General features: G+C 41.3%; 1 protein-coding gene across 1 annotated transcript in view; it reads left to right on the top strand.

Moving 5' to 3' along the window:
- Positions 1-22,154, top strand: part of ALG13 (ALG13 UDP-N-acetylglucosaminyltransferase subunit) — a 31,131-nt gene extending 8,977 nt beyond the window's left edge. Inside the window, 20 exon segments of the mRNA XM_063346747.1 lie at positions 1,484-1,565; positions 1,926-2,106; positions 3,015-3,090; positions 3,799-3,907; positions 5,053-5,117; positions 5,286-5,417; positions 6,054-6,154; positions 6,920-7,047; positions 7,756-7,987; positions 8,147-8,260; positions 8,478-8,634; positions 10,679-10,811; positions 11,286-11,321; positions 11,454-11,509; positions 12,149-12,211; positions 12,569-12,740; positions 13,155-13,277; positions 18,300-18,340; positions 19,181-19,364; positions 21,209-22,154. Of these exon segments, the coding sequence (XP_063202817.1) occupies positions 1,484-1,565; positions 1,926-2,106; positions 3,015-3,090; positions 3,799-3,907; positions 5,053-5,117; positions 5,286-5,417; positions 6,054-6,154; positions 6,920-7,047; positions 7,756-7,987; positions 8,147-8,260; positions 8,478-8,634; positions 10,679-10,811; positions 11,286-11,321; positions 11,454-11,509; positions 12,149-12,211; positions 12,569-12,740; positions 13,155-13,277; positions 18,300-18,340; positions 19,181-19,364; positions 21,209-21,474 (2,451 nt within the window). The 3' untranslated portion in view covers positions 21,475-22,154.
- Positions 22,155-25,646: the final 3,492 nt, after the last annotated feature.

Raw genomic sequence — 25,646 nt, forward strand, 5'->3', positions numbered from 1 at the left:
TTTTGGCAGGAAGAGGTAACATCACAATTCCAGAATATTCTTTCATGTTTCTGAAATCTCTTTGGGTAAAAACACTTCCCAGTGAGAATTTGACTGAAGTGACAGGGTAGAATTAAATATCTGAGAAGAGCAGAACAAGATATATTTATCATATTGGCAAAGAAAAGGTGTTCTCTCCAACCCCCAGTACCTCTCTTCGTGAAGTTGGATGAAGCGTGCCATTTTTGTTCCTGAAAAGGGGAATTTAATGGCAGTGGATTAAAGTAACAAACATGCATTTCTGGGACATACCAGTTGAGCCCAGTTAAGAATGGGAGCTAATGGAACAGCTTATCTACACAAGAATTACCACTGGAGGCAAAAAGAAGGAACATAAAGGAGAAGTACCCTGTATTACCCCCCATCTGACCTCTTCTGTTTTTTCTGCAGTCGTGTAGATGGGCTCCCACAATTATGCGGCTAGCTCAGGCATGATGCCAGTGAAGTTGCTGCAGTATGGATTTCAGTATGGGCTATTACGTTTGCCAAAGTGGCTAGTCTCGTCTGAAATCTGTGCTGCTGCAGCTTTTCTTTCCTCTTGTTGTTTACATGCGTGTCTGTCTTTTCCTGTGTAGTTTCCTCTAGCTAATCTAATTTAAAAATCTAGTAATATGGTCTAAACGTGTGTTTGTCCTGGAAGACTTTACCACCCGAGCTCTCATTAAGTGTTGGCAGCTGTCTGTTATTAGACAGCGCGCGCAGGCAGCAGCTCTTTCTGGTGTTGCTCGTTCTCACTGTGAGATGAGAGCTTGTGTTGGCAGAAGACATGGTGCACACTGAATTAAGAGCCCTGGCATCCCAGCTCCTTCTGCTGGTTCACTGGGAAGCATCCTTGCTGGCAGTGTGCTGACAGCTGCCCAAGGGCTTCTGCCAGTTGCAGTTAGCTGTGCTCATATGCCAAGATGGGGTTTGATGGTATACGTTTACTTGGTGTATCAACGCATGTGTTGCAGAAAGCACGCGTCTTCAAAAGGCAACATAATATTCTTATTAAAAGCAAGGCTTTTAATAGGGCTAGAAAAGTAGATGCTCTTCCAGTCCCTCAGGTAGGGAAGGCTGAAATGTGTCTTTGATACTTGGACAGTGTATTTCAGGCGTACTGTATTTTAATGGCTTGTTATTTATTTTACTCTGTGAGCAATTGGTGGTTTCAGAGGTAAGCTGGGAACAAACTCTTATTTCATGTTTAATGCAGCATGATGTACAGATTGGTAGTTTTTCTTTGTATAATAGACAAACTTATTTAGAGACGTTACCTAGGATTCACTTTTAAGCTGATTTTAAATATTTTTCATATTTATATTGAGAATATTTATTGTTGTCTTGGTGAGTTGATGTCAACTGTAGAATGAAAGACTAATGTAGTCTTCAGCTAGGATATCAAATAGAGGTTTTACATCATTCCAGCCTTAAAGCCTTTTTATTTTTTTTTTAATTTTCCCAGATTTTACTGTGTTGTTCTGGCAACGGCCATTATGACTCTGTGTATACTAAACAATTCCAGGAAAATGCTGCTATTTGCCAGGGTAAAGTTGAAATCATTTTTCTATGGAAGAAAATTATGTGTTTTCAAATGTTTATAGGCAGTACTTGTTTTGGTTTTCAGGGGTGGGGAGGAAAGAGATGGAGGCTCATTTATTGTATATTAATATATACATACACTCATTATTTTATCTGTTAAGTGGGGTGTTGGACTAAATAACTTCTAGAGGTCCCTTCTTCCCACTGGAATTAGTTTATGATCCTCTCCTTAATTGAATTTAATACAACTAGTGCCTTGTAACAGCAGATAATATCTGAAGATATGCTTACCTTGAAAATTGCAGTAGTTCTTATGGATTTGGTATTATCTTAATTTGCCTTGAGCTTCGTGTTGGTTTGTTCAGCTGTATTATATGAGATCCTGTACAAAGATGTTTTTGGCATGGATGAGGAAGAATTAAGGTCTGCAGTTGAGGTGTTTCGAAGTGGATCCAAGAAGAACAGAAACAGTGGCTCTGCAGGAAGTGAGGATGCAAACTTTGATTGTCTTCATGAAAAAGTATCCAGAAATCCATCGGAAAAGAGGTAGTATTTTGGGAAGGGGATGTGGTAAAAGGAAAGCAAAAAAAATTAAAAACCTTGCAAAGGGCAACTTTTCCAAGTTTCTTTGAGTGTTCATGTGGTATAAATTCTCTTTTCTATCTCATGACACAAATGCAAAGCTGAAGTATATTGTAGAAGAGAGTGTGCTTTCCTTGGAGCTGCAAAGTGTCACATAATTGAACGTCCTCTGCTGCTGGCTATGTTATGGTTGTGTGTTACTCTGTAAAATGACAGCATATTTGTAAATAAAATTGTTCCTTATGTCATCAGAATACTTCTTATTTTGTAAGAAACTGTTATTACTCTTCTGAGCTTCTCTAGCTCTGCAGAGGTAATAGCGTACTGAGAAAATAATCTCTGCTTTATTTTCTTGTTTGTCCTTTTTTAATGGCATTGTACCCCAAATAGACAATTAAATGCTAGCATTATGCAAGTCTCTTGGATCCCTGGGGATGAGGGGAACAGACAGAATGTACCTATAGAAACCCTCATATCCTGTGTTGTTGCAGTCACTAGAAAGGCTAAAGGGATGCCTCTGGCCATTACTGAATTCTTGCAGATGACGTTGGTTTGATAGGACATAGAACAGGGTGTCGTCTTGTACTTGACAGTGCAAGAGTTCAATCAATCAGTGGGATCATCTTCATCCTTTCCTAGGGCAAGCATTAGCCCTCGTTAAGGGTGGGTGTTGGAACAAGTAAAGGTCATGTTCTTGAAACTAGGAGAAGGGTTGGCTGTACCGCATCACAGACATGGCTGATGTTTAAGGCAAAATCTACCGCTTGATGGCACCATGGTGCTTTTTCAAATTGTACGAACAGTTGGTTGATTTTAGTCCTGGCTAGAAATTATGCATTGTATCTTTTGTAATCTTATTTTCAATTACTTAGAGTGGACGTCTGGGAAGGCAACGATACTGACAATCCACAGGAAGATAAGTTCAAACAGAGCATTGAAGAAGAAAAGGTTTGTCAGTTAGGGTAAAATTCCGTATGGTGGGGTGGGTTTTTTGTTGTATGATATTACCCTTGTTAGGGCTAAACCCTCTTTTCCACTTCTTAAAAATGACGTTTTGGAAAGTAGGCGGCTTATTTCTTCCATCTGTTTGTCTTCTGGTTTTGCCCTTGAATTTCTATAAAATTGTATAAGCCTTCTTACTTTCTGAAATTCACTTGTTCTTCTTTAGATAACTATATTATCCCCCCCCCAAAGATGAAGCTTAGCAGATCTTTCCTGGTATGCTCTTTGTTTTTCCGAGAAATGGTTTAAATCAGTTCACTTTTGTTTTGAACACAGTATAAATCACTCTAGAACAGTTCTAGAAACTCTATAGAAACCTGTTTTCAGATATAGTAACTGAAATTCCCACCAGTTTTTGAAGCCGTGGCTTCATTGGTTAGCTTCCTTGGATTCTTTTTGAGTAAAGAACATGCTGAATGTTACTCTTGAGCCTGTTTCTAACCATTTCAAAGTCTGTTTGCTCAACTTCTGAATGCCTAAATGTGTTTTTCATTGTTCTTGAGCTGTAGTTTTTTAGGCAAATATAGTGAAAGTTAAAATGTTGGAAAATAGTGCGTATACATCTTAAAATGGTCTGCAGATCCTGGCAGGATAGAGACTATGCTGAACACATTAAATGCACTTGTTAATGTTCCATTTCAATTCTGTTTTTAGCCTCCAGAAAATCCATCAAAGATGCCTGTTCCTTATAAAGTGCTTAAGGCACTGGACCCCGAGATCTATCGAAATGTGGAGTTTGATGTTTGGCTGGACAGCAGAAAAGGTATCTTTAAAAAGGGAAAAACAAACAACTCTGCCTGTACGAGGCTATGTCACCTGGTTCTTCACAGCTGAAATGTGAAGGATACTGGTTAACCCAGCAGATACTTGTAGGTAGTAAATCTTGTTGCTAGTAGCTGGTTTCTTGGCTTCATTTCAAAGTACAAAATACACTGCATCTGACACTTTATAATGGTGATAAAGTTGCTAAAAATCTGACCTCTGCTACTTATTGACTATAGGAAATAAAAAGGTTCGGAGTACAGAACTCTGTGTTACCATTCTGTTGTATTGGAAATAAATTTGAGAGTTTGTTGTAGCATGTGTGCAAGGAAGGACTTCTGCCTTTTAAAGCATGATTTTTGGCTTCAGAGTTGAACAATAATGAAGATCTCAAATTTAGCATTGAGATTTGTCAAATTAGATGAATTTCCTTTTTGCTTCCCAGCTCTCCTGGGCTTGAACGTTCTGTAGATATTTCTTGGTCTTCGTGGCTTGGGGTAGGTTGCTGCTTTTTGACATAAACTATGGCTGATCCGTAAAGCAAGAACTTGCCAAGAAAGATAAGTTTTGAGTGGAGTTTGATGTCTGACCCAAAGTGCTTTGCATACTGAAGAATTCCAGCACTTTACAACTGCATAAGCAATAATGAGGGCCATTAAAATTCTTGGAACAGAGTAGACTAACTAATTATCTATGTAGAGTACTGACATACAGAGAATCCAGGCAAGGAACCTACTGAAATCTAGCAGTAAGGAGACTTTAGACAATGTTAGTTTTTCCTGGATAACATCTCATTTTTGCCAGATGCCACCAGTACTCTGGCAAGAAAAGACATCTCCACCATTTTTAATACCAGTCCTGGTATTAAGTGCAGGATTAACTTGGTACCATCAGCAGTAGTAATACTTACTGCATTATCTGGATGTTACTGATCTCCTGTGACTTAGCCTAGTTATGGTCTGTTACAAGAACATCTACAGTTACTTCACCATTACCGTGGGGAATGTTCAGATGTGCATAGGAAATATTTAACTCAGTTGGCCTATAATTTGTAGTTGGATGCTGTCATGAAGTACTTGTAGGATACATAAAGAACAGTAGTTTAAAGGCTTTTTCCTTTTTATTTATTTATTCATTTATTTTTAGAGCTTCAAAAAACTGACTACATGGTGTTTGCTGGGAGACAGTACTATTTAGGAGACAAGTGTCAGGTTAGTACTCAAAGGAGACTCAGTTATGATAAACTATTAAAACTGCTTTAAATGGAGTGTGGTAACCCGCCAAATTATTCGACTTCATAGAATTTTCCAAGGCTTTTCTCATTCTCTTCCTTGTAGCTATTAATCTGACTTTCTTTTCAATTTCATTTCTTTCTAAAGTCTACCTTTAAACATTGGGTAGTGTGAAGAAAAAGCTGCTTGGAAATTCATTGTGAACCAGTCACGTACATTCTGATTGTGGAAGTTCCAGACCAGACTGAGAGCTCAAAATGCACCGGGTGTGCGTTTGAGGTAGTTGTCTATTGGATTTTCACTGGGGGTCACCAACAAGTCTGGGCAGTCTTCCGCTTCTCAACAGTAATGTAGCAAATATTTTTGTAAAATAGAAAGGAAAGAGCTAAAAAGGGAGGATTAGCGTGGTCTGGCCAGGAGATACTGAAAGGAAGGTCAGCTTTCTTTGTATTCCAATGTTGTATGTAGTGAGGGCTTATTTTTTATCACTGTTTGAGGCAGTGCTGATGATTCACTCAGTGACTTGTTTCTAGCTGAGCAGAGCTTTCCTTTCCAGTTTCCTGTTTTATCATCCGTTCTCCTCAAGTTCTTAAACAGCAATCTTCCTTGGTACTTATCTACTTGGCACAGTGTATTTTTTTAAAAAAAAAAAGGTATCTTGTTAGGCAGGTATCTTCTTACCTCTCAGTCACTCAGAAGGTTTTTTGATTGTTTTTTTTTTCCTTCCTCGCTGAAGTTAGTACAGCACTCTTTTATTTTGCCTGCTATTTTGAAAAAGTATTTGAGACTCCTGGGCCAACTCAGTAACATGCAATCAGCTAGGAGCAGCCTTTCCTATTAGTGGTTTGTAGACAGTATTCTGAATTGCCTGATACAGTTTGGGGTTTTTTAGAGCTTCCCATGTTCTCTCTCCAGGTGCGTCTGGAGCCTGGAGGTAAGTATTACAATGCTCATATCCAGGAAGTCGGACAGGATGGCAACACGTTGACTGTTTTCGTTGAGGAGCTGGCAGAAAAGTAAGCAGTCTGGTGACTTCATGTTTGAACTCTTCCTGTTTGAGTTTGTATATTCATAGGTGCTTAAAATAGGTTTGTTAAGGTACTTTGAAAAGAAAGGAGAACCTAGACTTTTAAATATAAAGTGAGCCTTTGCTTACTTTTTGGCTATCACTCTTCAAATAGAGTGTTGCAGGAAACGTTATCTCTTGGATTTCTAATGATCAAAATAATTATTGTAATGCTTTCTGTGAAATCTTGCTGTTCTCTCTTCTCTTGAATGTGAAAGTGATCTTTGCAGTTTGGGCTTAATTCACGGGTAGCAAATTACCTTCTGCTGTTGGTTTCTGTGGAGTTTTTCTGTTGTATCCAAACAAATTAATTGGCACTTCTAGTGAGTCTAATCACTTTTTCCACCTTGCTGTTCAAAGCATTCACCCTCCTCCAAACTTAGAATTCAGCTTGGTGATACATTGCAAAAATCTTATGTTGTCAGATGCTTTCCGTGTACCTCTGAAGGCATACAAATGAGGGAAGAAAGACTTGACCCAGGAAGTCAATAGTGTTGAGACTACATCTTTTTTTTAATAAACAAGTAACAATTATGCGTGCTTGGTGTCAGAGAAACGTCTTTTGTTTGTTCATTATTTCCACAAGCTCCCTACACTCTGAAGTTTGTGGATTTTTCTGTTTTATTTTCTTGTAGCGTTGCTTCAGCTTACACTGTGCCTAACTGCACAACAATATATCCTTGTGGCACTGCTAACATCAGTGTTCTTCGTGTAGGCATACAGTTCCTTTGGTAAACTTAAAACCAGTGACACAAGTGGCACCTGTCCTTGCTTGGAATATGGTTCCTAGCCGAAAAGGAGGAACCTATCAGAAAATAACAGGTGGATACTTCTCAGGAATAGGTTGGTACAAGGTTTCCACAAGCATTCCTTCCCTTGGGGCCAGAGGGGAGTGGGGGAGACACTCATGACAGTTTTAATAGTAGCGGTCTTTAGATATTAGAAGTGACTTAATTTAGCCTGTGATACAAAACTTGTTCACTGCAGAGGTTTGAGGTAAAGTGACCCTTCAGACAGAGGGATGAATTTGCCTTTGTGAAAGAGCAAATCCATTGAAAATACATAGTAGAGTTAGTATTGCTCAAAATTGCCAACAAGAAATTTGGCACTTGAGAACTATGTATAAAGACTGGGTCTGTGAACAAAAAAGGTTGTCTGATTTGGCCTTAGCCTCTGCTAAGAGACTGTGGACAGACTAGGGCTTCCCCAGCTAATTAAATATGGATTGTATTTGATGAATTTGGAGAATTTGTTTTGATAAATAAATGCATCCTTCCTTCATAAAGAGATTTAACACCAAGAGTACTGCTTTGATCAGCTGAAGTTAGGAAGGTGTTTACGTGTGAGGTGATTGTGTTCTGCTCATAATTTAGAACACCTGCTTGAGCCTTCAAAATATGGGTATGAAGTTTGCATGCTTAAAATGCACTTTTTCTGGGATAGGCCATTTTCTGCGTGTCCAAATATTGTCTCTTCTCAAATGATAAAGAGCTCTAAAGTCAGCTGTTTAAGGTGTAAATCTATCTTTTCTGTCCTGAACTGAAACTGCAGAAATGGATATGAAAACACGGAAGAGAATGCTTAAGAAAGTTCGTGGAAAGGAAGTCTTTATGACTGTGGCTTATAGCAGGGGCCAGCCAGTTCTTCCACCCCGGCTACAGCACAGTTCGGGGCGCTCTCCTCCAGTTCACTGCTCACAGGGTGGTGGAAACATGGCATCTTACGAACACTATCATCCTCAGAATCCTCCTCAGAGACATAACCGTGGATTTGGAATGACAAGGTATGGAAGCTTTGAAAACTTGTCTGAGATCACCACTCTGTTCATTCTTGCTGCAGATTAGTTAGGAGAGAGTTTGTGCTATTTAATAGGTAAAACTACAAATGAGTTCCACCTGAGAAGCACTTCCTGGTAATCGCACCTTTTACCCTTTAAACTTAGGGGATCTGCCCGATTTATAAACAGGCACAACATGGTTGGCCCTCAAATAGCATTCTACCCCAGTCCAGGAAAGAGATGCTATCAGAGCTGTGACAATTTCTCCTGCAGGTCCTGGTAAGTGAATATAAACCTCTTTACAAACCATTGCTCTAAAAGAGTTGGGGAGGATGGTGGGAGAGGTATGTGGAGGGCTGAGTTGGCTGTTAACGACACAGTATGAGACCATGGGTTTATTGTGCTTCTCTAAAGAGAACAGAGTTAAAATTGAGTAACGAAACCAAGGTGGAACTCCAATAGTGATGATTCTTAACCTCCTTTCTTGTTTTTAAAGCTCATACAGCCGTAGCCGCCGTCAGATGCAGCGTGTAAATAAGGAATGTCAGTATGGGTTTGTACCGGGGAATGGAGAGGAGCCTCAAGGGCCAGAAGAAACTATAACTTTCTATGAAATTGAAGGAGAGGAGGACACTGCTTTTCCCAGTTTACCAGTAAGTTATGAACAAGAGGTATGCTAAAACCTCTCAAAGGGAGAGAGAGGGTGGCAGGGGGAGGGGAAAGCTGTACAAATGCGCAGCACTGCTTTACCTAAGTATACAGCAGTATTTTTTTTCCCTTGGAATAAGCTTTAGTAGTGAACGTGTTTTTGAGAAGGGAAGGCTGAAGTGAGTCTAAATCCTGTACGATCTGCTTAAAGCCTCAGTTTTTTCTAGCTGTTCCCCTTCTTTCTCCCTCCCCTCACCAGGAGCATTTGTTTTCTCTCTAGTATATTTTCGTAACAGTAGAGTTATGTTTCTCCTTTCTATTGCAGTTTGAAGACAAAACACAAAAAGCCAACCCCTTCCCACTGTGGGTGTCTGTCTAGCTCTAAATATTGTGGGAGAAAGCTTTTCAGTTGTTTGCCACGCTGTAATTTATCATTTCTGTAACTAGATTCAGAAACTGTATAGTGAGCGATAGCCTGGGCTGTTCCTCTGAGTTTATGGTTGTGATGTTTTGGGCTAGCATGTTGTTCTTGGAACAGTTTTGTCTGCTCCAGAAACAGGAGAAGATTCCAAATCTAGACTTTTCTTCAAACAGTCTTTCTGTCGGGTTGTAGATAACGTGGCACAGTGTATTCATTATGCTTTAAAATAAATCTTTTATTTTTAGTCTAAGCCCAGTACAAAGCTGGATACGCTACAAAAAGTTCAATTTATATTTAGGTAACTGAATAGGAAAGCAGATCATTCTTAAAAAAAAAAAAAAAAAAAAAAAAAAAACAAAAAAACACCCTGGTAGGTTTGAATTTCTTTTTACTGTGTTGAAGCAGTGAACTTAAGAAATGCTCGACTTCTATTTAAATGGGAGAGAAAGAATCTGCTCAGGGCTGTTTCAGCAGCAGCCATTTTTTCATTTGTCCTCATGTAATCTCTGCTCTGATTTTCCTCCAAGAGTGTCAAGGAATAAGGACAGATTACCTTGCAATTTTTTTTTCCCCTGACATGAAATCGATAGAGCTTACTAGTTTTTTCTCCACATTGCTAGACTATATACCTGCAGCTCCTAATGAATAGTTTTTAATGTTTTTCAGTGACTTTGTTATTGTCAATGCCAAAGCCTTTTCTCTGTCTCTTCCTTGTCTTGTTTGGTAAAGGAATATAACATTTCCTGGGGAAAGATGCATCTCGCAGAAAACTGCCATCCTACTAGAGGCCTGGTGGGAGAATCTTCTGACTTAGCACCTCTGCTTCAACCTTGGAAATCTTAAAACCCTCTCTGAGCACTTTATCGGTCTCCTAGTCACCATGTCTTCTGAGGAGAATTTTGAGTGTCAGCTTAGCCATCACAAACAAGGGAATCAACTCCTTTTACTCGAGCATCTCAATCTTTTATTCCTGGTTCGGAGAACTCTGTATTTTAAATTGTGGTGCCACTAAGTCCTGACATCATGCAAAGGCAAAGGGCATGTGAAGTGTTAAAGTTTAGTCCTTGATGGGTGCTGCTCTCTGGAAGAGTCAGGCTTGCATGTGTGGGTCAAGTTAGTGCAGACAGTGGTGTCTGCCAGCAGCCACCCATGAGTTTCACTACTTGTGAGAAAGAGAACCTTTTTCCGTGATGATTAGAGTAATTGGATGAACTGATGTGCTGTTGGTGTGGTGGGAATGCTCTGGGATGAGGAACGCAGGAGTATATGTGGGGGGTAGCAGTCTTGGCGGTTGTCTGGAGTCTGCTCCCTCTTCATCTTTGGAGCTTGAGATGAAGCTGAGTTCTGGGCGGGAGCAACTTGACAGTATTGCACAGGATGTTGGTAGGCCTTCAAGGGTAAATTACCTTAGGTATGCTAGGCAGAACAAAAGGTAAGGGACACAAAAATGTCCACAACTCTTTTGCTGCAGTCTAGGTGCCTAGGAACAGACACACAAATTGTAATTCTAGTAAGTTTTGGTTGCAGCAAGCTTGGTCTGCCAGCCTGTTTCTACTCTCTCTGTGTGTGTAGAGCATGCAGAGCCTTTAAACTCTTTCTAAATGCATGCTTCTGACTTTGCTTTTTAGAGCCAGGGTAGCCCTGCTCCCATTGTCCATGGTCCAGCAGGATTTTGGGTAACAAGGAGAGGCCCAAACTCTGTTCCACCTAACAAGCAGGCACTGAATTCCTCAGAAGAGGAAGAAGAAACAAGTGAAAGTGGTGAGTTGTGAAATGATTAGTGTGTGAAGAGAAAAAGACAGGTTTAGAAAGACCTTCAGTGTGCTTTTCATTGTTGAAGTAGGTTCCTTAACATCTCCTGAATATCTTTATTGTGAGCTTTGAACATGCCTGTGAGCGCGTTATTTTTTTTTTTATCATTGTCTTACGGAGATTTGTTATGTTTAAGCTTGCTACACCATGACCCTTGTGATTGCATAGATCTGTAGCAAGCTAAGTTGCTGCTTAAAAATGCACGGTGTAAATTTGGTAATGGTGATCTTGATAGCTGTTGGAGTAACAAAATGAGTATATCTTCAGTGTTTCGCTACCTTTTCTGCACAAAACAAGATAATACTGAAAGCAGGTCATTAATGGACGCACTGAAATGTAACTGTGGTATCTTCAGCTTTAAGCTTTTATTTTTATTCTTTTTTCCCCACCCTGAATCATAGCTTCCTGTTCTCTCCCTTGCAGGGAAATTTCATGAAGAATATATCTATGCACCTCCAGGTAAGTATCACTTTTGTCTTTACTGACAGAATGCTCGGTGAATGTAATACACTCATTATGACCTTTTTATAAGTTTCTGAAGGATTAGATTTAATGCTGCTTTTTTCAATTAATTTTGCCTATGCCCTCCAGATCCTGACTGTGAGACTGCAACAGTATTTAGTTCAGCAGAACCTACAGCAAACTTGGTAAGCTTTAGTCACTGTCTGTTCAGATTAGGAGTCCTTGAAGTGTGTTGCATTCTTCGTAGAAACTGTCCTTGGATGTAGGCTTAACATAGTAGGTCAGACTTCTTTTGGAGAAAAGGAATGACTGTTTCGTTTATATTCTCACTCCCCTTTTCCTACCTAAATGATGAGGTTTTTATCTGAGTCTGCGAGTATAGTCTGAACTGTACTAAATACGTCAATGACTTTTGCACCTTCCCCTCCGCAAAGAGAAAGCATATATTTGAGTGCTGTTTACTTCTCTTTTCTGCTCCAGACAGCACTTGCTTTTATCACGCTACCCTTCGTGTCCTACTCCAGTTAGTCTCATTCCACCACTGTGGGGCTCGAGAGATCTCACCTCTGATAGAATTGGCTTTGGCATATTTTTTTTTAATCTGAAACTTAAATCTTGAGTCACCTGCTGGTCTACAGTGTGTGTGAAAGCCAGTTGTATGTGTGTCACAATAAAACTGTTTTCACTGAAGTTATGAAACATCCTCTGCATGTGTGTATACAGTCCATAAATGAATAAAAAAATTTAGGGGTGTGGTGTGTGTGTGTGCCTTGTGACTTCTTTGCCTCTTAAATGGACCGTGCTTTACTTTGGAATCCCTTCAGGAAGAAGGGGCAGTCTCTGTGTCACCTCAAGATGGAGTGGCTTCCTACAGCTATCCCCAGAAGGTAGTATCTAGTACTTCACTGTGGTAGCGCTGTGGAGAGGTGACCACTCTGCTTGGTTAGTGGCAATTTGTGGGGTCCCTTTACCTGCCTCTTACAGCATCCTGTAGCAAAGAATACAATTCCCTGTAAATATAAGCAAAACGGAAGGGTGAGAAGATGCCTTACAGGTATCTGCAACTCTAAACTGGTATTACCAACCCAAGTTTTAAAGAACGGGGATAGTTAGCTGCCTTTACAGTTAGGACTTCCAAAATGCATTTATGTGAAGTGAGAATTTTTGAACTATGTGATGTTTCCATAATCTTTGACAAAGCCAGTTGTAGAGGCCGTCTGCTGAATACTCTGACTCTTTTCCAGGTGTTGGTGAATGCTGCAGCAGTCTCAACCTCAACAGGTGTTTATGCTGCTCCAGCTTCAGGCTTCTCCTCAAATTCTGCTGCCTCCACTCCAGCCAGTGTCACAACAGCAGTTCCCCCACAATCAGCAGTTCAGCCAGTCATAGTATCTCCCCTTTCTATAGGGAGGCCAGGTAGAGTGCACATATGATGGCTATGGACTTGGATTTCAAAGTAACTCTTCATTTAAGTCACTTAAAGTGATTTGTCTGTTCCCTGTTGCTCTAGGACAGACAGTTATGTAAGGAAAGTCTGGCCTGCCTTCTAGTGTGGAGAAATGGTTGAAAAAGACCTTTATTCTTAACTGGAATATGAAGCTTGCTGATAGACATACAGTTAAGGCTTGTGAGATTGGAACTTTCCCATCTGTTTTTTAAATTTCTTTTTGACTTCTTTTAAAGTGATTTCTAAAGTGAACTTTGTTAAAGCTTGTGTTTAGGGACACTGAGATGACAAATCAGTGCATGCTTAATTGTGTAACTTAGCATCTTCATCGTTTGACATGCCATTGCAAATTTGACTTGACTGTTTTTTCCTTCTAATTGTAGCTGTTTCTTCAGTGCCATTCCCAATTTACTCAGCTCCTCTTCCTCCAGTCAGTGAGGTGGGAGAAGCTGGTGCCGTTCTTCCACCTTACTCTTGTGATCCCAGTGGCAGTGATCTGCCTCGAGGTAATGACGGTATTTTGTGTTTTTACTAGTGCTGCTCTTCAGCACACTTCTGACTTGTGTTCTCCATGGAAACTTAACAGCATATCTATAGTGAGAAGAAATGGTTCTTTGCAGCTCACAGAGAGTGAGAAATAATACTATGGATGCTTATGCTAAAAATGTTTTAATTCCCAGTTCTGAATAGCAAGTTCACACCTGACTCAAATATGTGATTACTGCAGTTTTAGACATCATCCTAAAGAAATTAATACCAAGGGAGAGGGTGCATGGCCTATATCATACTGGTTCTTGGGGGAGTAATCATTTTTCTGATAACTGATTTAAAAAAAAAAAAAAACAAAAAAAAAACCAAACATAAAATCTGTGTATTTATAAAGTCATGCTGTTGTGGTGTTTTCCTGTATGGCTCCAAGATGTCATTCTTTGGTATCATAAATGAGGGATAAAGTGTTGGGTCATCTTGTTCCTTGGGTACGTTGGACTTTTCATATACTGTCATCAATAATGACAGTGTTTAAGGTACATTTCAGCTGTTAAGCAAAGAGCATGCAAAGGCCAACTTAGTGCCTACCAGCAGAGAGCTCAGAAAGAGCTTTCAGCTTTATCGGCTGAAAGTGGATTTCATTTTGAAAGTGGTAATCTTTAGTCAACTTGCACGGTATGCTGATATTCTTAAAATGTAAGAGCAAGGTTGCATCAGACAGCCAAGCTTGATAAGCAGTGCAACAGTCATATACATATTAGATTTTTTTTATTGTTATTAATTTATCCCCGCATTCTGTCATGTTTATGTCTCACAAGGCATAAATGGAGCCTGTAATTCATAGACCTTTGTTTAATAACTGAAAGATCAAGTGTCTGCTGTCCTTATTGTAAGCTAAGTGCCTCTCCGCTACAGGAATAACAGTTCTGCTTGCTGTTATGCTATGTAACTTGTTTTTATCTAGGAGGGGAATGCTGTGGTGCCCAAGCGTGCCACCATTGCATCGCTGCACACATCTAAATAGGCAGATAAATCTATTCCGTGATGCAGTGTCTTGTCTTAGCTAATAAGGATTGTTGGTTGTGTGTAGTTTTGGACAGAGTAGCTGTAGCCTACTCTGAAGAGCAGCAGTGCAAGACTGGCTGGCTGTACATGTCTCTGATGTTCAAGCAATGTGTGTTATCTCTGTACATTGCTTGAAGTACACAGGCTTTTTAAATATCCCCCATACACTGGCTATGTTGAAAGTCTGTGTGTCATAGCTGGCTTATTCTAATAGCCATTTATAGATACAGCAGATGACATGATTTTGTCAGACTTACTACCTGTAGTTCAGGTTCCTGAATCTCCCATGTTCTCTGTTGATGGAGAGAGTAGCGTTTCATTCAGGGATGAGTGATGGAAAGAACTGGCTGCATATAGGTAGGGTCTGTGAAATCCAGGTATTCCTTCTTGCACTGTTTTGAAAAGTGTAGTTTCACTATAACTGTCTGCCTTGATTTCTTCCCCACATTCCCCCCTCTGCCTCCCCCCCCCAAAAAAAAAAAACAAACAAACAAACCCAAAACAACCAAACAAAAAAAAAGCCCAAACCCACTTCTGTTGCATCAGAATGTAAAGCTTTTGGCTTCTATTCCAAAATCCGTAGACTTGAAGAGGGAGTATAAAATATTTTAGTAATGCAAATTGTTTTCATGCTCGATTCAATGTATTGCCATCTGAAGTATCTCTTTTGACCCTGTGTGGGACTTTCCTCCTCCTCAATGTGCTAATCCTAAAGGGCTAATTTCAGATATGATAAAGAGCTGCTCTTGATCTCTACAGTTTGAGTAGCTACATCTGGTAGGTTACAGAACAACTTTGGGCTGAAATTCTGTGGGTTCTTTTGGATGCATTTACAATGTACCATGCTTGTCTTGTCAGAAGTTGATCTGGAAAAAGACAGTTTCCAAAATACTGTGGCGTGGCTGTTCAAATGCCTGCTACTTCACAGGTATTGCTAACGTGCTCTGCAATAACTCTGTTTTCTTGAGGTACTCTTAATTCTTGGTTTTGTTAATCTTTAATATTCTGTTTTCCAATTCCCTGGTGTAGTAGTATTGCTCTAGATGATACTATGCACACATCTGAGTTAATGGGTTTCAGCTTTAGTCGAAGGCCTGTAACTGAATCTTTCAACACTTGGGAGAATTGGGCATTAAGTGTACTGACAAGAATCTGGAGTGGATGTGGATTAATAACCTTTTCAGGCCCTGCCTGTAGCTCTTCAGCTGAGTCATTCCATAATATTGGCCATGTCCCTCTTGGCACAGACTTTAGAAATCTTTTTTTTTTTTTTTTTAAGGATTTGAAGGTTGGTAGTGCATAAGGAATTGCATGTAACATTTCTATTGTCACACTGCTATATTATAATCTATATGGCCTTTGAGTTAAAAAATCCATAAACTTTGGAGTAGTGCAGGTTAACATACCTGGGTACACTTGACGCAGCGTTCTGTGCGCTTTACTGAAGATACTTGCAGGCTTGGTATTTGGGCTGGAGTAGACTGGAGTCCTGGACCTGGGAGGAAAACCTGCCATGTCCCTTAGTATTCCTTTGGTGCATCTGCGTTAGCTCCAGTTTTCAGTGTCTCTTGGGTCTCGCTCTTTAATGGAGCTTAGGGCTCGTGAAGCATGTTCATTAACATGTTGACCTTAGGTGTCCTACCCTTGCCGGCTCCTTTGTGTTTGAAGGAGTTGCTGATCAAAGATGACTTGGTGTTACTGTGTTCCAGAGGCCGCAGTAGTGCTCAGGATTGACCCAAGCCTCCCACCGGCACAGTAGAAATTTTATCTTGATTTTTGTCCTGATGCACTGTAAGATGAGATTGTTATGAGTAGTCAACATGGTCTGCATGTTTTCGTGTCAGGGTGGCTAACTTCTTTTTGGCTCAGCGGTTGCTTCATAAGGGTGTCTTGTTTTAGTGACTATTGACTTGATTTTGAGACATCTAAAAGAGGAATATAAACAAAAACTGGTCTCCTACTGTACTGGCTTCTGTTCCAGCATTCCACAGATGTCAGTATTTCCAGTATCAGTTTGTCACTTCAGTCTCCCAGCTCTTCCTTTGTACTGTTATCGCTGCTATGGAGCAGCTGTTTCATTCATCTCTTTGCTTGTTTTGCATAGATTTGCATAAACAATTGAAGAACAAAATCAGATTTTTTTTTTAAAGAAGAAAACCACTTGTTCCAAATGTAGATGCAGTTTCAGCTAGATACTAAAAAGTTGGCGTTTATGTGAGTCTTTGGGTTATTTTTGATATTTTACTGACTGTGGTCAATGTTACAGCCAAATCACTGGCACTTTCTGGAGCAAGCTTACAGCTGTAAGATGTAAGGAGGGATCTGTGCGCGCTTCCTAAAATAGCTGCGTGGATTGTTGCCCTGATCAAATATGCTGAACAGTAAAAGAGTTGAGAATTGGCAGCAGCCACAGAGGAACAAATCTTTGTGCGTTTCAAGAGTGGCGTTTGCATTTCTGACGCTGTGCCTATCTGCAGCAAAATACAATGCGCAGGGCTGGGAAAGTGTGGTAGATGGGTGGAGAGGGAAGCAACGTGGAGTCACGGCCCTGGTCTAGGGGAAAGAGGGGAAATGGCAAGAAGGTGGTCTGTATGGTAGCTCTGGAGATGTGGCTAAGATGAAGGCCTTAGTGGCTTGCTCCTTTTGAGTTGTCTCTCTGCTGTCCCTTTCAGTTCCCAGCAGTACTAAAGCAAAGTCTGTGTGTGCACACACACGTGAACCTACTGCTGTGGAATGGGCTGGTTTGCTCTTCCTGAGCCTTTAAAACAAATCTGTGTTTGAATCTGAGAAATCAAGAATTTTTCTCAAGCGCAGTTCCAGAACTGCATCCTAGGATTAAAATGTGCACTCTGTTTCCCTTTCAATGGTCAACTTTAAAGGTTGAAAACTGCTTCACTGGTTTCAGAAAGCTGCAAATGCGTTTCCAAGTCCAAACCCTGTTCTTGGAGCAGGGTTTCAAAGTTCCTCCACACATCTGGGATTGATTCTCAGTGTATCATGTATTTGCCTGGGGGCAAATTATTCAGTACATAGAAGACAGAAGTAAAAGACTACTTGCAAGAAAGCAGGGAACTCGGAGTACCCTTGCGCAGAAGGGGAAGGAAGGAGCATACTCCTTATTCCTCTCCTCCGCACACACCCCCCATTTTCTGACTTGATATAACAATTGGGGGGACCCCCAAAACTAGGTCCGAAGGTTTTAGGATTGCTCTGTGTGTTGTCCACATTGATGTGTCTCTGGTCATTGCTCAATAAAGTTCTGAAGATGAAGATAGTGGCAGAACAAGACTTAACTCTGGGCAGAAGGTGTGTGAAGCTGGTGTCTACATGGAGTTGGCCCGTTGTTTCGCATGCCAGCCCAGTCTGGGTATTTGCAGTATGTATGCAGAGTGTGCACATAATATGTGTACACTGGGAGTGAATTGTCACTTGTGTATGAGAAGGCTGCTCCTGGCTGTCTGCATGCTTCCAAATCCTTCCTCATTTCTGTAGTGAGGTTGTGAGGGAGTGCTTTTAGTGCTTAACTTAATTTAGGGGCTCATAAGCAAATTCTTAGTTGATAAAATACGTTTTCGTCTAAAACCCCACCCTAAATAGGAAGCCAGAATTGCTTAAGTCCTAGTTGCTTAGACAGTGGAGGTTTGTAACACACTGACAATTATCACTTGAGTAATAAAGATGAATAAACCACAATTAAAGATAATGTAATTGTTGAAGTTAAATAATAAGTTGGTCAGACAAATGCTTTACTATTGCACAAATATCTAACTGGATTAGCTTAAAAAGATAAACTGGTTTTAACAACTAATATTCAAGATATGTTCTTTACCCTTGAAACTTTAAAGTAGTGCTAAAATACTGTTACTCATTAAGTTAGAGTAACTTAAAATAAAATGCTTTTGATGTGTGTAAATATCTTTTTGCTTCTTGGTTTATACTATTTTGCCCTTTAATGTAATGTTCTTTAATTTCAGATACAAAGGTCTTGCGGTATTATTTTAATCTGGGATTGCAAGTAAGTGCTTTTAAAATGAGTATAGTAAATTGCCCGTAAAAACTGCTGCTTTTCTTGACAAATGTACTGATGTGTTTAAGACTTCCAAGTGTGCTAAATGTGCATCCTGTGCACTTGACTATTAATGCATATAGGCTTGCTTGATGGAGATTAAAGTATGGCTCAGGAAGTGAAGTTCTAACTCAAAATGTGAATCACACTACTGTGTATGTTTAGTTGTTGTACTTTAGGTTGTGGTGTTGGGTTTTTTGGTTTTGTTTTTGGGGAGCATGGTGGATAAATACTGCTCTTTCTGTGAAGATAAGGGGAGGCACCTGAGCCATTCTTAGGAAAATTTGTGTACTTAGACAAGACCTCAAAGACCATTAGGGATGTGTGGTTTTGAGTCTTCCAGGACTTGTACAGCTGTGTTTAGACTGGTTAGCACCACTTCTCTGTGTTCTGGGAGCTCTTGCTCTGCTGAAGAGTTCTCTCTGCACAAGCAGTCATGTGCAGTTTCAGTGCTGCTGCTCAGGGAAGTAAAGGAAGTCATGTCAGCTTCTTCAACTGAAGAAATAGGAACAATCTCTTCATATATGACTTAGTCAATAGGTGGGAATCTTTCTCTGTAAAGATTTCTGACACAACAGCAGTGTAAAACTGAGGTGACTGTTGCTGCAGGTATTGCAATACCTTTTCTGGTAAGCTGTATTGGGGTTTTTTGGTGTGCATAGTATCTTAACGGTCTAGGAAGGAAAAAATGCACTTCTAATTTTAGATCGGAAACACGTAGTGATTTGGAGGAGGGATGGAGTGTATGTGGTTGTATGCATGACCTTGTATTTTTTCCTTGTCTCAAAGTATTGTCATCAGAGCTATTGGCCTTCCATGATGTATGTACAGCCAGTGCTGCCACCATCACCTGTGGAAGTTTATCCAGCATATGCTGAGCCAGCTCCTGTCCTAGATCAGTCAGTACCTCAGCTCTACACTGATGCTGGGCGAACTGAAGTCCACCAGGTTCCCTTGGAAGCACCTGCAAATGGTTAGTATCTGAGTATTAGGCCACATAAACAACTAATGAGAATTGAAGGAATAGGTTTTCAGAGCATGACTGCTCATAGGAGCTGCTTGCCTGCAGCTTTGCGATTCTGTAGGAAGTGTGAGGTTGGGAGGACACAGAGTAAGCCTTGTAAGGGGTCCTCACAAGTTCTTCGCTATCTGTGATGCTACAAGTATGTCAGAGTCACTGGTGTAGCCATCAATGTGTCAAGGGCTTTATAAAGCCATAAAAAGGAAGAAGTAATTGGTTCTAGGCCTGTACTAGGTATGCTATCTTGGGAGAACTTTTTCTAAAACCGTGAAGGAATCTGTTTGCTTACTGATAAGCAAATAGTCATGGTATCAAAACAGCATGCCTGTATTTAAAGTAAAGGAGACACTTGAGTTTTGGTAAGCCCTGAGCATTGGTACTTCAACTCCAGGGTAACTTTTAAATGGAAGATGTTGCAAACCTTGGTTTTAGCCTCAGCTGTTGTCCTGGTTTCAGCTGGGATTTTTCTTCTAGTGGCTGCTGTGTTGGACTTAGTATGAGAATAATGTTGACGAGCAACAAGTAAAACAGTATGTCTTAAGTAATGCTTATATTAAGTCAAGGACTTTTCAGCTTCCCATAGAAGCTGAGAGAGAGCATAGACAGGACAAGGTGGCCAAAGGAATATTCCATACCATAGACTTGTACTCAGTATATAAATGGGGGTTGGCTGGGGGGGGCAGGGATCTGCAATTGCTGCTTGGGACAGGGCAATCGATCATCAGGTGGTGAGAGCAATTGTATTGCATCCCTTTTTTTTGTATATTCTTTTATTGTTAATATTTTTCTCTTCCATTACCATTATATTAAACTGTCTTTATCTCAGCCCACAAGGTTGGGGTTTTGGTTTTTTGTTGTTTGGTTGTTTTCCTTTTTCTCCCTCTTGGGAGAAACCCATCTCCCTCTCTTCTACCTGGGGGGAGGGAGGGAGTGAATGGCTGTGTGGTCCCAGTTGCCAGCTGGCGTTAAACCATGACAGCTGTTACCTCTTGAGTAGCCCTTATTGCTAGCTGTGTCTCTTACTGTGCATAAAATTTACAGCAAAACTTAGTTTCACCTAGCAGCTTGGTAAAAAGCTTGTAGATGCACTTGGTGATAAATAGGAGGACTGTATTAAATGAGGAAAAAGATGTCAAAAAGGTCAGATGCCTGGCTCATTAAAATCTAAGAAACATGGCAGTGTTGGAAAGGAGCGCATCATAACAAAGCTGTTGCTCAGAGGCATAGATGCTTATTGCTCTGATAAGGCTTCAGCCTGTTCAGCTAGGGTGGTTCTTTTGCACAGATTAATGTCATATGGTCAGAAATCAAATAGGGGAAGAATAAAATAGAATAGATTCATAGAATGGTTAGGGTAGAAGGGACCTTGAAGATCATCCAAGCCTGCTGCCATGACCAGGGACACCTCCCACTTAGACCAGGTTGCTCAAAGCCCCATCCAGCCTGGCCTTGAACACCTTCAGGGATGGGGCATCCGCAGCTTCTCAGGGCAATCTCTTTCAGTGCCTCATTACCCATATTTTAGCTCTTTACCTGAGTTCCTGTTGAAAAAGCCGCCCCTCCGAAGCAGAATGCTGCTATGCAATTCTTGAACAGAGTTTAGCGAGAAGTTGAGCAAGTTGTCCTCTAGTCTAATTTCGGACCCAAAGTGATTTTTGACCCCTCCATTAGATTACAATTTTACACCCTCTAAATGGATTTTTCCCTTTTGTTCACCATAGTGAAAGTCTGCATTAAAAAGGCCATAGATAAGATAAAATATGGTAAGAGTGTGTCTTTTGTTCTGTGTTTTTAAGGTAACTTTCAAAATTCAGAGCCTCCACCCCTGTCCTACGGGCCAGTATATTACCCAGTCGTGTCGGACCCCTTCAGCCAGCAGTCTCTTCCTGGGTTTGATTCTTTAGTACCTGCGTATCGCTATGTTGGTACCTGGCATCCTGTAAATCCACCATATGGAAACTCTCCACAAATTGCTAATGCTGTAAGTTCTGGACCACTGCACCAAGTCAGCTATATTGCCTCACCTAACCCTGCACCTCATGATGTGCCTCAAGGAATGTAAATCTGGGAGCTATAAACTCACTGTTTGCCCTTGTTTTCTCTTGTTTCTTGTTTGTCAACTATATGTTAATACTGGTTTGTGAATGTGTCTTAGTGTGCTGGGTCAGTTGATTAAACTGCATTCCAATTTCCCGTTTCTCTTTAGGTTTATGCTAGTGATAGTTGACTTGACAAGATGTTGTTTTAGTTGATGTAGGAAACTGTCGGAAAAGAATATACACAAACTATAGTGCAGGGAACACAAAGCTTGAATTGGACTACATAAAGTATGTGTAAAAACATATGCTATCACTAAAGGAATGTAGCGTCATGTACCTCTGTGAGGAGTTGCACTGGAACACTTAGACACACCTGGTTCTTTTTTAAGCACTGAAATAGGCTGCATTACAATGACAGATAAAAATTGGGCACAGGGTCATTAGAGGATGAAAATGTTTGAAATAGATTGGCTTTCTCAGATTTCACAAAACAAAGCTACTTTGCCAGTAGTGGTCACATAATTGTAATAGCTGTATTCCTCCTGATTAATTTCATTCTGCTTAGGTTTCGTATCTCTTTGAAAGCGTAAGAATACTGTTTTGATCTGTTGTATATTGCGGTTTGTCTGTAAGATTTGTTTTGTGAAAGCTGTTGCACAAATGGTGGTAGTCTTGGTGTTTGGTTTGCACTGATAGCACATAATAAAAGCATTGAACACATGAAAATGAGTGGTCATTTATCACTGGCAGGTTATGTTCCTGACAACTAGTTGTTCAACAGCCTGAAGAATGAAGGCTGAACAGGACTGAAGAAATGTAGTTGTCTTTTGTGGGATAAAGCTGCTCTAGCCTTCTCTGAGAAAACAGCAAAAGCTTTCAGCATGAGAACGAAGTGCAGTGGAAAGCTCTAGCGCTGTCTTTGATAAATTTAGGAAGAAGACACTGTATACTCTCTGCACGTGAACTGCAGTTCTTTCAAATGACTGTCTGCACAGGCTCTGTCCCTGATAGAAACTTCCACTATACGTTCTCAATCAACAAGAAGTGGGTGTGAGTTGGGCCCTGCCCTCATCCCTGGGGTCATTTTGGTGGCACAGCCCTGTCCTGGGGAAAAAAACACGGGCACAAGTGTGGGTTTTGGCGGCTCAGTGCCAGAGGCCATGAAAACCAGCTAAGACACTTATTTAACAAGTCTTTTACTTCTTTGTAGAGGCAGTTTACTGAATACTCTGACTCTTTTCCAGGTGTTGGTGAACGCTGCAGCAGTCTCAACCTCAACAGGTGTTTGTGCTGCTCCAGCTTCAGGCTTCTCCTCAAATTCTGCTGCCTCCACTACAGCCAGTGTCACAACAGCAGTTCCCCCACAATCAGCAGTTCAGCCACTCATAGTATCTCCCCTTTCTATAGGGAGGCCAGGTAGTGTACATACTACAGCTGTGGACTTCGATGTCAAAGTTTTCCATTACATCTTCCCCTCTCGCTTTCCTTTTTCCTACCTATTGGAAACAAATGTTAAAAAGCTTTTTTAAAAAGAAAAAGCATCACTTGCTTTGGCTTCAAATGCTATAATAGTAGTTGTAACTTCACTGCTGACTTATTGCTTCATGTTTTGAAGGGGACCGTTGCCCCTGAGTTTGCATGGAAATGGAGACCTCTGCTTTGCCTTCCACCTTGCCGCCTTCAGCCATCAATGCCAAGTCTTTTGCTAGAAATATCTTTTTTAGAAGATAGAAGTTCATGGTAGCTTCTTTCTCCTTCTATTTCCTACAGTTAATTTTCCTGCTGAGTTGAGATACTGGTTGGGGCTGTGAAAGAAAAGTTATTCAGCCTGCTTGTCCTCTTGATAGCAAGATTCAGTTTGTCCTAATGTGTAGTGTTTGGGCTGGAGCAGAAACTGTCTGGATGTGAACTGGAGTTCAGTTATGGTTACCTGTGTTGCCACTGCATCATGTACCACAACTTCGGCTATTTCTGTCTTCTCTGTCAGGGAGCATGGGGGGAAGTTACTTTTGGCAGTAGTGAGGGGTGCTCTCTTCCAATTCACTGCTCCCAGGGTGGTGGAAACATGGCATCTTAAGAACACTATCATCCTCAGAATCCTCCTCAGAGATATAACCGTAGATTTGGGATTCCAAGTTGTGAAGCCTTGAAAACCTGTCTGAGATCACCACTCGTTTTCTATTCATTCTTGCTGCAGACTACTTAGGAGAGTTCAATGGCTGGATGTCCAAATGGAGACCAGTGACAAGTGAAGTTCCTCAGGGGTTGGCATTGCGACCGGCACGGTGTAACCTCTTTCTCGGTGATACAGACAGTGGGATTGAGTGCACCCTCAACAAGTTTGCTGATGGCACCAAGCTGTGTGATGCAGGTGACACACTGGAGGGAAGGGATGTATCAAGAAGGACCTGGACAGGTTTGAGAGGTGGACCCATGCCAAACTCATGAAGTTCAACAAGGCCAAGTACAGGGTCCTGCACATGGGTCGGGGCAATCTCAAGTACAAATACAGGCTGGGCAGAGAACAGACTGAGAGCAGCCCTGGGGAGGACTTGGGGGTGTTGGCTGATCAGAAGCTCAACATGTCCGGGCAATATGTGCTCACAGCCCAGAAAGCCAGGTGCCTCCTGGGCTGCATCACCAGCAGCATGGTCAGCAGGTTCAGGGAGGTGATTCTGCCCCTCTGATCTGTTCTTGTGAGACCCCCTACCTGGAGTACTGTGCCCAGCTCTGGGGCCCCCAACACAAGGAAGACGTCGACCTCTTGGAGCAAGTCCAGAGGAGGGCCATGAAGATGATCAGAGAGCTGGAGCACCTCTCCTATGAAGACAGGCTGAGAGTGCTGGTGTTGTTCAGCCTGGAGAAGACAAGGCTCTGTGGTGGAGACCTTCTAGCAGCTTTCCAGTAACTAAAGGGGCCTACGAGAAGGCTGGAGAAGGGACTTCTCACAAGGTCATATAGCAATGGGGCAAGGGGTAATAGCTTTACACTGACAGGGGGTAGATTTAGATTAGATATCAGGAAGAAATTCTTTACTGTGAGGGTAGTGACACACTGGAACAGGTTGCCCAGAGAAGCTGTGGCTGCCCCATCCCTGGAGGTGTTCAAGGTCAGGTTGGATGGGGCTTTGAGCAACCTGGTCTAGTGGGCGGTGTCCCTGGCCAGGGCAGGGGGGTTGGAACTGGATGATCTTTAAGGTCCCTTCCAACCCAAACAATTCTATGATTCTTGCCTTGTTTCTACTTTTGGCTGTGTATCTGCATACGGCTACAACATGGTTGGCCCTCAAATAGCGTTCTACCCCAGTCCAGGAAGGAGATGCTATCAGAGCTATGACAATTTCTCCTGCAGGTCCTGGTAAGTGAATATAAACCTCTTTACAAACCATTGCTCTAAAAGAGTTGGGGAGGATGGTGGGAGAGGTATGTGGAGGGCTGAGTTGGCTGTTAACGACACAGTATGAGACCATGGGTTTATTGTGCCTCTCTAAAGAGAACAGAGTTAAAATTGAGTAACGAAACCAAGGTGGAACTCCAATAGTGATGATTCTTAACCTCCTTTCTTGTTTTTAAAGCTCATACAGCCGTAGCCGCCGTCAGATGCAGTGTGTAAATAAGGAATGTCAGTATGGGTTTGTACCGGGGAATGGAGAGGAGCCTCAAGGGCCAGAAGAAACTATAACTTTCTATGAAATTGAAGGAGAGGAGGACACTGCTTTTCCCAGTTTACCAGTAAGTTATGAACAAGAGGTATGCTAAAACCTCTCAAAGGGAGAGAGAGGGTGGCAGGGGGAGGGGAAAGCTGTACAAATGCGCAGCACTGCTTTACCTAAGTATACAGCAGTATTTTTTTTCCCTTGGAATAAGCTTTAGTAGTGAACGTGTTTTTGAGAAGGGAAGGCTGAAGTGAGTCTAAATCCTGTACGATCTGCTTAAAGCCTCAGTTTTTTCTAGCTGTTCCCCTTCTTTCTCCCTCCCCTCACCAGGAGCATTTGTTTTCTCTCTAGTATATTTTCGTAACAGTAGAGTTATGTTTCTCCTTTCGATTGCAGTTTGAAGACAAAACACAAAAAGCCAACCCCTTCCCACTGTGGGTGTCTGTCTAGCTCTAAATATTGTGGGAGAAAGCTTTTCAGTTGTTTGCCACGCTGTAATTTATCATTTCTGTAACTAGATTCAGAAACTGTATAGTGAGC

The sequence above is a fragment of the Chroicocephalus ridibundus genome, chromosome 9, assembly GCF_963924245.1.
Source record: "Chroicocephalus ridibundus chromosome 9, bChrRid1.1, whole genome shotgun sequence".
NCBI lineage: Eukaryota > Metazoa > Chordata > Aves > Charadriiformes > Laridae > Chroicocephalus > Chroicocephalus ridibundus.